This window comes from Antennarius striatus, chromosome 4, assembly GCF_040054535.1.
Source record: "Antennarius striatus isolate MH-2024 chromosome 4, ASM4005453v1, whole genome shotgun sequence".
NCBI lineage: Eukaryota > Metazoa > Chordata > Actinopteri > Lophiiformes > Antennariidae > Antennarius > Antennarius striatus.
This window is the reverse complement of record NC_090779.1, coordinates 8,347,671-8,361,835: the sequence shown is the minus strand read 5'-3', so window position 1 is coordinate 8,361,835 and position 14,165 is coordinate 8,347,671. Positions and strand designations below refer to the sequence as shown.

Genomic DNA, 14,165 nt, shown 5'->3' with positions numbered 1-14,165 from the left:
TATCTGTCTTTTCTTGTTTCTGTACTTCCAGTAAAGCATGAGAGCGAAAGCAGTTTGCGTGAACACACAGTCACACACTCCCTTCTCCTATTTATGACCCATTCCCCTTCTGTTCAGCTCTGCAGAACAGCAGCTCTCTCCCTTCCTCTTCATCCACAGTATCTGTTCATCTCCTAATACACAGACTCCACCGCCTCAAAGTGAGGAGAGCTCTAATGGAGCACTCGCTGCCATCTCTGGCATTTTAACCTTGCAGTCTTGCAAACTACAGTAGCTCCTTGGCTGGAGCACAGACCTGAACAGCTGATCCATCAGGTGTCGCAGCTACGGGTGGATGTAATCCAGAAAGAGGGCCAACCTATAAAGTTATCTAGATAAGACAATTGAAGGAAAATATCACCAGCCTTGCTGGTCACCACTGAAGCAAGAAATACAAAGATAAAACAGAGGAAGGAAGGAGAGAGTGAAGGTAGTAGGAGTGAAGGAGAAACACCAGGCGGCCAAGCTCATACAGCCCAATCTGTCAGTCTGACTCCCTCGCCAAACACACGGTGGCTCTCGCAGAATCACACACTTTTTTTGCTAAATACCAAGAGAAAGCACAGCCTCGCACACAAACACACATTAACGCTCGAGCACACTCAACGAATTGTGGAACAGGCTGTACTCAAGCAAACATCTCAATATAAACATCACCTGGTAAGAAAATACCTGTGCTGCTCAGTTTTTGAAGGCTTGCGAGTGTGTTAAGCTCTGTTATCTGAACTTGTCGCACTTTCTCCCACATACCCTCCTAAACGCAGCTGTGAAAACAATCGCAAAGAAATTCAATTCTTTTAATTAATTTGGTTTTCTAGAAATATAAGAATAAAATGTATAAAATGAATTTTTTTTGCTTTAAGTTTAAAAATACAGTTTGAATTGCTGGATAAAACAAGCTGAAATTATTTAAAGGTAACAGTACCACTCTCATGGCTGCAGACTGGTTAGCTGAGCCTAGCGTGAAGAAATTTAGCTATTAAAAACACATAATATATTAATTTTGTTCTCTTGACAGAGCCAGACCAATCACAATTTATGCTTTCATCTTCTCATCTAACTGTTTGAATAAGAGTTCTAACACTGTGTAAGTGTTTTTATACATTATCAGTCAAAGAAAAGGGGAAGCAATATTGTATAACTGTTTGAATAAGGAGATAGAGGGACATATTTTCATGCAGCTTCTCCGGGGAGACATTCATGGTGTTGTGTTTGGTTGTCAAAATGTGAGTGACAGATGTTAAGTTGGAAGCAAAGTTATCCAATTCCAACTATATATTAGGTTCATTGGCAGAATATACTTCATATCAGCTGATTGTAGTACAAAAGATTTTACAAGGTTTTGCCAAAAGCTGACACAAAATTCTACTTTAACTGACCATTGTAGTTTCAAAATAACTCACGCCCTAAATGACAACATTTCATATTGTAGAGACCCTTTAGCTGCTGTTCCTTGCTGCAAATAGGATGCTTATCTAGACCCAGCTTCTTGCAGCATTCCTGATGAATCTTGGCCCATTCCTTGAGTGCAAAGGCCTCCAATTCTGGAGTTTTCTTCTTGAAGAGTTGATTGAACGAGGAAAATGAGAGAGAACAAAGACTAGAAGAGGTGACTGTTGTGGACCAGGAAGTAGCAGAGATTAGTCAGGATTAAGTGGGGAAGGTATTGAAGAGTGGAAAGGCAGTCAGTCCTGATTATATACCTGGACATGTCCAGAGGAGAGATAGTGAATATATTGGTAGAAGGATGCTGAGTTCTGAACTGCCAGGCAGGAGGCCTAGAGGAAGACCAAAGAGGAGGTTTATGGATGTAGTGAAAGAGGACATGAAGGTAGTTGGTGTGAGAGAAGAGGATGCAGAAGACAGGGTTAGATGGAGGCCACTGATTCGCTGTGGCGACCCCTATTCCTTGATTTACTTGCAGCGACCATCTTCACTAAAGCCCACCAGAGATTCTCTTCGGGGTTCAGAGCAGACGTCTGTGACGGCAGCCCTAGAATGATCCAGGGGGTTGAGTAATCTATAGGAGCCGCTAAAAATAGAACGTAGTGTTGAATGTGGAGAAAAACGTGATATCCATTATAATGAGCTATTAAAACTGTTCCTGAGTGGTTTTTGACATACAGGTCATAAATAGCGTATTTTGTGATAAACCTAGGACATAATGGACAGAGGGGTCTCTGTGCTGTCTAGCTATCACTGCTGGGGGGGACACCACAGTGGATGTAGGATGTCTCATAAGGTATGCTGTGATAGCAATACCTCTGGCCTGTCTGCAGCTCCATTGCTGCTCACCATATCCCTGTCCCTTTCCCCAGTTTCCTGTCAATCAGCTGTCCAGTTTATGAGTGCAAGCATTAAGGGTCATTAGTACGGTGGCATATATTGCAGGTTAGCTCCACAGATTCTGTTTAAGATCAGAAAAATTACGGTCTATATCTGGCAAAATGATCGCAGCCTATTATTACAGAAGCTATTACTCTTCCTTTGAGGAAAATCACAATGCGGAAAGATTAATTACTCCTTTGAATGGTAATGGTGTGTCAACATGATAATTTTCCAGGAATTCGCTGGGAGTTCTAGACCAAATGCGATTGACTGACCACTTGAGGTTTAATGTGAGGATCAGCACTGATTGCATTCTTTGGATGACAGAGTAGAGAAAGGACATTTTCTGAAGAGTGAAAAAATAAAGTGCGACTTTAATACATTTAGACAGAGGTTGTTAGAAGAACAGTAGAACTCAGGAGGTGGTGGTGAGGGAGGGGGGGCACCCACAGGGTGAACTCTTAACCTCCTGCACAAAAAAGTCATGATACGTTATAACAACACCACACACCATTGCTCTGGAGAGATAATGTCGCAGAGCACCCGAGTGACCTCAGATCGTTCACATCAGCACCCTGGTGATCCGAATCACACTATAGCAACTGCTCACAAGGGCGATCTCCCCCGGGTGTGAGATGCAAACAGGGCTAATGTGTTTGAAGAGAAGGCACTGATCACATTTCCTAGTGACTCCTTGCATCTGGCTAGGATAACTAAATAAAGATGTTCTCGGCAAGCCACAATCCTGGTTTTTAAACACTTGATACTGAGATGACAAGCAGCAGACTATCCATTATGCACAGCAGACTCTCCTTCTCAGGCACTCGTCAGAGACACCGTAAGTCCTCCTGATGTTGTACTCAACACACATAAGGGTGAGGGGACGTATGTTCAACCTTAGAAGGGCACACAAAGGCACCCACCAAATGTGGGAGCTGTAAAAGGACAGCAGAGGTCAATGATTGATGGGGGGGGTTTGGAATCAAGATGGGACGGAGTTGTTATGCAACAGCAAAGGTTTAAACGTTCACTGCGCACACACACACACACACAGACAAAACCATAAACATTAGAAAAGCACCGCCGCTGCCGCTGGGCGTAAAACCAACATGTTTGAATTGAAGAGAATAGAAGTAGTACAAGTGCTAATAATGTTATGAAGTCACATCACAAGCTCTTTTCATCGCTGGCGTCCTTTCTTCTTTCGCTCCTCTGCTTCCTTTCTTCATCCCTCCCCCATAAAATCCGCCTTCCCAGACTAAACCAATCCGCTGTCACCAAGCGTTCATTCTGTACTATGTAGGCCTCCCATCCCCACTGTTTCCTCCTTTCTGAACACACACACACACACACACATAGACATGCACATGCAAGGCCTCCTCTCCTCTGCGTGACCTTGACTCGCTAGCACTCCAGGGCTGGTTCTTTGCTTTTCCCTTTCCCTCTGTCTCTCTTACTCTCTCCATCTTTTCACGCTCGCCTCTACTCCATTGTCTGCGCCTCTACCTTTTCCTTTCTATCGTTCCTCCATAGGCTCGGTGATGTTAACTGGGACTTTCCTTTTTTCTGCTCTTCACGAGACATCGGAGAGAAAAGGACGAGAAATGAGAAGTTAAAAACTCCCCTTCTCTTCTGTGATCTAGTCAGACGAGAGAGCCTACCCTAACGCCAGCTGTACTAAATTGTAGCAACAAGTCCAGTACATGCATCCTGCATTTTTTCCAATCATGTATTTTATAAAACACAAAACCTCCATCGATTTAATATCAAGTCAGAAAAGTGTTATAAAATCAATAGTAATTGTGATAATTCACAAATCCTCCAGCATTGCCTCGGATCAGATGAGACTAACTTTACATTATGTCAGTGGGATATTTCAATCAGGCTGCTGGTTAATCAATAAAAAGTCATTTTCCATTCTTTTTTCTAATGCAATGGTATTTCTTTGCTGTGCATGTTGCTTGATGATTCAAAGCGTGATTAGACTTGAGTCTAATCAGCTGAGGATGATGAATGCTCTCACTGGAACAGTGAAATATCAGGTCCAAATCCATGTTTCATTGCAGGTGTTCCCACAAAAAACATCTAATTGCCTGCAGCGTTTCAGAGCAGCATTGTAGCTTGTTCCTGTGACTCTTGTGATCCTTCAGATTTTCCCAATGGCTTAGCACAAAACATTCATCTGTATAATAAATTAAGCACTTCACTGTCTATTCAAAGCTAAATAAACTCAAGCTCAAGTGATAAAGTGATCCATTCAATGTCAAACGGCCTGGATAAATACTTTCTGTAATTACACTATTCTGGAGACAGTGTCTTACTTTACATATCTAAAGGTCTCTACCATTCTTGTGTGCACCAATCTGATGTTCACAGTCTGAAGCTTTTGTGTCTAATTTGTGCTTTGCTGTAAAATGTGACATCCACACTAAATCTGATATCAATCCAGGTGGCTGACGAATTAAACGCAACAGCGTGGAGCGACTTCACGCTTTAAACAATATAAGGAGAGAAACTAGAGAGCATGTGGAATGTGTCTTCCTTTTCATTTCAATCACAGAATAGTACTTGTTGAACGCAGCTGCTCAGCCCCGCGGTGACACCTTTACATCCGTCGCTTTTTTTTTTTTTTTAATTTCGCCTTGCTCTAAGAGGCATGGATATTACAAAACAGCAGTCCCCAAAAATAATTTCCCCATTCCACATTAGTAAAATAGCCGTGAAGAAGAAGGACATCATCAATTTCTACAGGGCAGTAGTAAAAAGGTTAGGATATCTTCCTCTACAGGCGCTTGAAACTTCATACCGAGTTAAAAACTAGAAACTCTCATTCTGAAAGCATCCGTATGTCAATGTACAGTTACCATGATAGCGCCACCTTCTGGCAACAGGAAATAAGCCTTCTGAGACAAACATGATTTCATTTACTTTTAGTTTACAAGCTGCTGTTCACATGGAACTCTTCTACGCTATAGTCTTCAAAAGTCTCTCAGGACGTCCTGCTACGGCAACATCATGAACTGGTTTAATCTGATTCTGATGGGATTGGTATGGTGATAGTGTTTCTCATTCAATCTCACTAACTGAAAAATAGCATTACTAAACCAGGTAGAGGCAGAGTGGTATGTTCCATACAACCAGGACTGATGGAAGAAAATAGCATTTTAAATTAGCTGAGTTAATGTCTTTGGGTCTTCTTTGGATTTGGTAAAGATATCACCTCAACCCCAAGAATTTAAATGGCTTTTAAAAATATTCTCTCACATTTGAGAGATTTTTAACATCGAATTGAGAAATTAATTGACAGATAAATCAATGAAGAAACAAGTATTAGTGTCACCACGTGTGTTTGATTAGTCACAGTTTCTATGGTTTGCCCTGTCTGTCCTGAGGCCTTCATTCACTCTGTTATTTAAAGTGAGAGTAAGGGAAATGACGCCACACCCAAACAGGATTTTGTTCAAATTCATCTGTCAATTAAACTTCTCCATTAAAGCATTAAAGTATTTAGAAAGATTATATTCTTCATAATTAAGAAAAGCTATCTGTCTGCAGGCTGGTTATTCTGAAAAAACACCAAATTGTCTACTAATGAACTACAGTCAAACACTGCTGCAGCACCTCAAAAGTAAGCAGCGAAAAATAGTTGTTGAGTGTTTTCTAGTGGATATACAGTAAATAATGAACCGTTCAAACTGAAGAGACAAGGATAAAATGCCTCTTATTCCAGACATTCCCTCCTTTCTGGGGTGCTTTTTTCTCAGGTCTTGTATCGATTGGAGCTTGTGTCTAGTCCCCTTTCAGAGGTCTATGTGACAGTAGCATTCAGTTTGTGTGATTGTCAGGTTCACATATGATCAACCTGTTCATTCTCATCCCCTCCTTAATCCTCTGAGGCCATAATCAATATGTTCCCGCTGGACCTTTCTCCCTCTACCTGCCACTGCATCTTGAGACATGGCGAGAATTTAAAGGCCACAGCAGTGCAGCGAGGGAAACACCCACCATAAAGGAATACCAGTTCACATGAATCAAGTAGAGGCATGTCAATCAAGTTATGAGGTTCTTTAGATCAGGAACCCCAAAGGATACATGACTTCAACATGTAGATTCGTCCTTGAAATCTCCTTTTCTTATTAGCCTGGACCAAACCAGTTACCATCAATGCTGACATCCAACTCACACTGCAATGTCTGCTAATAATGTAGTTAACATAATGGGTTTCCTCTATACAGTAAAGTCTGTTATGGTCCAAACATGCCCCTTTCCATCCCTCTGTGGCCATCAACAAGACTAGCCTAGCAAAGCTCAATGCTGAATCAACATTATGCAACTCTTTTACCATAACATAACAGATACAGAAAAATATTGTTACACGTAAATGCTTAGAACAGACTAACTCCACACCCAAAAATATGTCTGAAAGCGACAGCACTCAGGTTGCTGGGCAAAAATCTCCAAGCTCAGGGCACCAGTTTGTGTTTACATCAATGGTGAAGGAGCAGGGAGCGTCAGCCAAGGCTACAAGCTGTATGACCAATAAAACTAAATAATTAATGGTAGCTGCAATCAACAGCAGTTCAGTTACTTCAGCAGCAAGTTAAATTTCCTGTCCATGTGTAAGTCCATACATCAGGGAACGCTGGGGCAGAACAGCTGCTGGACATCAGAGGGAAAACCCAAAATGATTTCATCCATAAAGTATGGCCTAAATAAGCCCCGATGATGATGATGATGACGATGATGATGATGATGATGATGATGATGATGATGATGATGATGATGATGAATTGGATTGGCAATGTCAATATTTTAGATGTTTCCTAGCCATAAAAAAGATGACACGCTAAATGTAAAACTAAACCATACTTTGAGAAATAAAAGATTGCTCACATTCCCACATGTGCATGATGATCAAGAATTATCGGCCCACTGTTTAGCTGTTTATCTGGTCCGTTTGGCCTCCTGTGAAAATGTGGTGACATTTCTGAACAAAAGCAGATTCTAACTGAAGCAAAAGACTTGATCTCTGAAGCTGAAGTTGTCCCAAAAATGGTAGAAGCTTCCATCAGGATTAGTGTAAACTTAACATGAGAAGAAAGAGCTACCTCATTTCAGCTTTGTTTCATCCTGGGAGATGTGGTCTAGCAGAAATGTCCAACTTCCTTTTTAGAATCTGGACACCTGCTTCCAAATCATGCAGAGGACACATCTGGTCTTTATTTCTGTTTTTCTGTTCTACCAAGAACAACTTTGTTTCATTTCTGAATTCCAAAAAGCGTGATAGCACCTTTTCACAGCTAAATCTGAGCATCAAGCAGTGACAAAGTGTCCTGTGCTTATTAGTGAACACTCGCATGCTTGTTGTTGTGAGGCAATAAGAGAAGTTGGTGAATATCGCTCATACTGGGTTTGACACTCATTTATTTTCCTGGTCCTTATGTTAAAATTCCATAGGTAGATTTCTTCTAGGTATCTGTCTTTAACTTTATGATGGCAACAGCTAATGTTAGCAGCCTAGCGGCAGAAGGTACAGCGCTGGATGTGTCCTATTCCAAATGACAAGAAGAAAAAAGCTGAAAACTGGCAATCCGTCTTTTTCCCATTACATCAAACGTCTAGAAGCAATCCAAAGTTGTCCACCTAATTGATCGTCCTGATCTATAGGATTTTACACCTCTGTGTTCCGTTAATAGGAACCCTATCAATCACTTCATTGGGTTTTAAATTAAAGTGGCTGAGCTTTCTTACTAAAGATGGTAAAAACACATTTAAAAGACTCGGTGGTTTGAGCAGTGTTAATGTTATCTGTAAAAAGAAGACTTTAATGTTTGCAAAGTTGTTGTTTTATCTCTGAAGGTGCATTCTGAGGCTCCTCTCATCACAAGCCAATGTCCTCTGTCACCTACAGATTAGTGTTCATTTTCTTACAACAAGAATGATGAAAAATGTTTGGCAAATGTTTGAGATGGGGGTTTTTTTTTCCAGTGGTGGAGATAGTCCCGCCTAAAGTATGTAAATCAGAACATATGTTATATGTGAATGTAGTCCTTAAACTGACATCATCAGACCAGACACTCTCAACAAGCTGTATTCTTACATGCATAAAAGTGTAAATGTTCACTCACAGCTGGTGTGTTTTAACAGCCTAAAAATGCACACTTTTATAGCAAAGTTCCACAGTGTAATCTGTTTTTCTTTGTTTTTTTTGGTCATCACATTACTCTTGTGAAAACGGTGAAACCACAGCTCCACTTGAGATCACCAGTTGGAGTTTCAAAGAGGTAGTGCCTACATGTTAGTAACGTCAAGTCTCACATCCAGCAGCAAAATAAAACAGTTCATTTACACTCCATTTACACCAGAAAACAGATACGACTGAATCAAACGCTGTGAAACATCGAACGTTTAATGGACAACAGATTTGTCGACAACCTCCTCCACAGAAGAAGGTTGTGATAATGTGCCAAGAAAATACAACACAGCAAATGCTGAGGTGACGATGTCCATGTTTGTGTGCCCAGAGTTTGTTCACTTATTCTTTTGCTTCTCTTCCTGATTGTTTCTATAGAAGTCTGTCGAGCCTTGCTTGAATTGTAGCAACACTGCCCCCTGCCATGTTTGATGGTAGCTGCTCCCCCCTGTGCACAGGGGTGTTAGCCTGTTTATTATACAGGTATTCATAAGATTGTTGCACAACCAGATTGTATCAAAGTTGAGAAATGAGTTCTCTGGGCTTCCAGCAACGCTGGTCAGAGAAACGGGTTTCATGATCGGTGAAGTACAGACAGACAGACAGGTAGGCAGGCAGGCAGATAGACAGACAGATTTCATCTACAGTATTACATGAGAAAAGACAAACAGTGTAATGATCTTTGGCTTCTCAACATGACATAAACAAAAGCACAAATACATGTATTGATCCTCTATTGCCCAGAGCAGAAACAGATGTGTTATTTCGAGTGTTGTTGGTCTGTGGGGTTTATTTTTGAAAAGTTGAAGCACTCACCTAGCTGAGTAGACTTTGTTTTGTTTATTTTGTCTTTATTTCTTTTTCACGAGGTACAACTTCTGTGTTTTCAACAAAAACCGTCATGTAAAAAACGACCTTGATCTGATTTCCAAAAAAAAAAAAAAAAAAAGATGATGAGATAAATCTTTTGTGAAAGTAAAATGAAAAAAATGTTCTTTTTGGTTTTACTGATTTGACTAGATCATTATTAATGATCGGATACCTGAGGACTATAATAACAACACTTGTCATTGATTAAACCTGAATTAAACTGTTTATGTTCTTCCACCAAAATAAAAGTCGAGTGTAAAGGAACACCTGACACACACACACACACACACGCACACACACACACACACACACACACACACACACACACACACACTATGGATGCGCCCCACGTCCACGTACAGTATGGTGATGTCCGTGTGTGTGGTGCGCTCGCATCACTAGCGGCTCCTCCCACTCCGCCTCTCGCTATTTTACACCCCCTCCTGCGTCCTCCCCGCCCCTCCCCGGTAGCAGCAGGTGTTATTATCGTGGAACCTGAACATTTTAGGCGGTAATTAGCGTTACCTGCAGTCATGTATGCTCCACGGTGACACCAGGAGACCCGAGTGGAGCGTGGATCTGTGCGGCCGATGAGAGGAGAAATCACGCCTCAAAAACACGTGGGAGAGATTACTCAAATATGCCTCCTTTGTACCCTCTTTACCCCTCTCCTTTCCTCCCCTCCTCTCTTCCCGCTGCTGCACAGTTATCCCTCCCCATTAGAAATAACCAGCCGCCTGTTCCGTTAGTTTTGTTGGGGTTTTTTTTGCAGCGTGTCGCGCTGTTTTGCACCACAAAAAAAAAATCTGTCCACGCGAGTTTCATCGTGGCTCACACAGAGGCTTTGACCTTGTGTGATGTTTCCCTGAAGTAGGTGTGATAAATCCCCCCCCCTCCCCAAAAAAAAGCAACACAGTGCCGATGCATAACGGGGGAATTATTCTCACAATAAAGTATCTTTGTCCTCACAATAAATCGCCCACAGTGCAATGAAATAAAAGCAGGAGGGATAATGATCAGCTTCCTCCTTAGGATGCAATTAACTGCACTGATATTACATAATGACAGCCCACACTTTTCACTAACATCACCGGTCCAAGGCTGAGTAAGAACACATTAACTAGGGGTGTGTGACTGCACATCCTCACCTCCCCGCGACAATCAAGTCACCTCCTCAGAGGGAGGCAGCGGGTCAGCAATCAAACACCTCTTTGCAAGTGTCTGGATCATCTTGGCAAAGAGAGTGGATTCTTGTCAGGAGGCTTACCTTTGCTGTTGTCCTCTTCCCTGTTCAGATACATGGCTGTAAGTTGAAATGCGACGGTATTGTGTGGGTTACTCCTCCGGGCGTGCGTCGTGAACTCCTCTGCTGTGGGTTGTAGTAGTGGCTGTTTGTTGTTTTGTTGCTCCTCCACAGCCTCTCCTCTCCTCCTAGTGGATAGGTAGGCTAAGCAGTTTGAGACTGTCGATCCCCCCTCCCTCTCCTTCTCCTCTGCCTCTCCCTGCCTCCCTCTCCTCCTCTCCTCTCCTCTCCTCTCTCTCTCTAATAGCCACCGGTTCTGCGCGCCTCAGAGGACGCACAGGGAAAAGAAGTGACTTTTTTGCAGCTGTGCTGAGACATCTTCTCCCGCCACGTCAGGTTCCTCCATCTGTGGGTTCTTCTGTCATCTCAAAATACCGATTTGCATGTGCCTTCTTCAGCCAAAGATCACGGATTTGTCGTTAAATGCAACATACTGTGGGCAGGGTTCCGTATTTTAATGGTTTATTGTGTGTCAGGTTAGGTTGATATACAGTTAGAGGCAAAATTATTCAACCTTATTCTATTGAATATGGTTTATTGGCAAAATGTGCATCATTTATCAAACCTGATTCATATCCAACTCCAGCTTCAGCCAGCATTCCTTAGGATTTTAACCAGTTTCATACATACAAAGTTTTCCAGTTCTGCAGTGTTCCTGGTTTTACCTGATGCAATCACCTTCCTCAAATCCCACCAAAGATTTTCTATGGATTCAAGTCAAGCTACTGTGATATCCACTCACCAAAGCTTCATATTTTATTTGAGGATTTCCTGGTCCTGGATGGAATCCACCTTACCCTCTACACACACTGCAGGTTTGCAGTGACAAGGAAGCAAAGTACAATGACATGCCGCTGCGCTCCACTGTAGATAGGGTGTTCTTTTCAGCAGATGTTTCATTCTTCCTCCTCCAGAGGTACCGCTGATCCGCAGGCCTGTCAAGTCTCAGTTTAGTTTCCTCGCTCCACAAAACAGCACCCCAAATGTTTCTGGATGGTTTGGTGTGACTTGAGATGAGGATTCTGTACTTTAAAGCCAGTGGTGGGACTCTCCTCTCAAAGGTTGTCTGAGTGTTCTAATGTCTGATTTTCAAATGTTTGTTCATGCAGTACTTATTTAAGTAGCATTTATCTTCAAATGTGGAATAAAATCTGTTGCATTGACCTTCTTAACCTGTTTGTGTTTGATTCTGTTCTTACAAGCAGCTAATGAATAGAATCATTTGCCTTTAAGCCTCATCCACGGTGGGGGTATAATAATGACATTGTGGTGTTCATGTGGCGCTGACACTTTAACCTCTTCGCAGTATCCTCATCCCAACACAAATAGCGTTCAGATGGTCTCAAGATGCCCAGTGTGAGTTTATTGACCATATTATCTGTGAGCTCTCACTGAGTATCTCTGCAGCAGTTTTTTGATGCAATGTAATATGGCTGTTATGCAAATGCTGTCTAAATTAGATGCTTAAATGAGATGTATATTATTTTACTACTCAGTATTCAGGCTGTCTCATGTTGCACACAAGGGAAGCAACAATTTTGTCCGTGACCTTGAATCGGTCCTAGAAAAATCCAGGCAGGAAGCAGTGTAAAACACTTTCAATTATTTTTTACTCTTTTCACACTGCAAATTTCCAATTTGTGATGGAAGTTCTTGCATAAAGGGCGTCAGCTGGGACGCAGGATGTTATACAATAAGTAGGATAATTCACAACGGCTTCAAACTACAGCACAAAGTTAACATCACCACTTGATAATTGGATAGAAATGGTTTTGTGATGAACGTATGTATTAAAATAGAAATACTTACAGCATTTTCCCATTAAACAATAACCTCTGACTCCAGGTCTTTATGGTACATGCAGTCTGTAATGTGGTTATTGTGCTTCACAGCCTCTCAGGGCCTCTTGTTGCAGCAAATACACAAACAGCTTGCCCATAACAGCCTGAAAACAAATCTTATATTTCATTCATCCGTGTGGGTCTCTGATAAAATAGAGCAATGAGATATGAGTGTAGTGTAAAGTGGATGCATAGGGTTCCATTGCTAATAGCTTGTCTGCTCGTGTTAACGGAGCAGGGAAGGTCATGACTGTTATCTTCCTGCGGGACCGTAGTTTTCCATTTGCGTATACTTTCTTTTGCATTGTGCTCCGTGCTATCTGTGAATTATTGACCTTCTTCTTGCCATTTGTTTGAATTCTCTGCTGACTAACTGGATCGGTCCACTCCCAGATTTTCCCCTCCTGCAGTCGTAGCATTGGTGTGCCTGTCACTGTTGCATCTGTCTCCACTGGTATCTATAAATAAAGCCTTCTCTCCCCTTCAAAAACCTGATTCCCATTGATTTAGTGACCTATATACACATCAACACCATCCCTTCTCTCCTCCTTCTCTCTGCTCCTTTTATCGATGGTCTTTTCCTGTCTCCAAGTCTTGATTTCCCCCTTTACCTTCATTATCCTCTGCCTTCAAGCTCAACTTTGACTACCTTCCCCACCTCCTCTCCCTGGAAAGCACGGGACTAAGAATATTGGAAGCTTAAGTCATGACAAATGAAAGAGATTTGGATGAGCATAAGAACAGTGGCTGGTGCTCCTTTCTGTATTCCAAAGTGCTGTTATTGTGGTAAACTGAGCCTTTAGTTCATCTCCTGTGTGGGTAAACACTGGAGGAGAGTCTGATGGAAGGGATCTGAGGAGTCAGTGTGAAACTTGACCTGGATACGACGACAGCAGTGTGTGTGTGTGTGTGTGTGTGTGTGTGTGTGTGTGTGTGTGTGTGTGTGTGTGTGTGTGTGTGTGTGTGTGTGTGTGTGTACTATGATGTAATTGCACTGCAAAATAGCACCCTGGAAGCTAATGCTATCAACAGTGATGCTGAATACCGAGCAAACAGCAGAGGATTAATAATGAATAACCCGCTGTCATAACATCAGCTCTGAAAGTGCAGGAATCATGAAGCATTTTTTAACCTCAAACAACCCTTTCAAAATAAAAAAAAATATGACCTCATCATGTCACGTGACCCATCCACACCTTGTTTATCAGGTGAAACCAGGCGCATGCGTCATGCAAGCAGCATCTTCAGGCGCCAGACAGAAAGTTGTATGAGAGAAAAATGTGATGTCGACACGGAGGGTGAGATGGGGGGGTGGGGTTGGGGGGGGGGCGTGAAGCACCGACACACCGTCAGAGATCTGCATACACCTGTGGTGTGGACAACCCTCCACCCACCCTCGTCACGGGGATCACGGCTCTATTGCGACCCCACACTGACGCCTGGTGGCCGCGAAGGGAAGGTCATCTCGGCTGTGCTTCATGGCCTAAGGACCCACTGGATACACTCCCACACTCAGAACATCTCCACAATGATATGGCTTCAAGACAGAAACACACACACACACACACACACACACACACACACACACACA

General features: G+C 42.3%; 1 protein-coding gene across 1 annotated transcript in view; it reads right to left on the bottom strand.

Annotated features, from left to right (window-relative positions):
* Nucleotides 1-11,051, bottom strand: part of syt7a (synaptotagmin VIIa) — a 67,575-nt gene extending 56,524 nt beyond the window's left edge. The window contains exon 1 of the mRNA XM_068314169.1: nt 10,698-11,051. Within this exon, the coding sequence (XP_068170270.1) occupies nt 10,698-10,731 (34 nt within the window). The 5' untranslated portion in view covers nt 10,732-11,051. The remainder of the gene's footprint in view (nt 1-10,697) is intronic.
* Between the last annotated feature and the right edge of the window lie 3,114 nt (nt 11,052-14,165).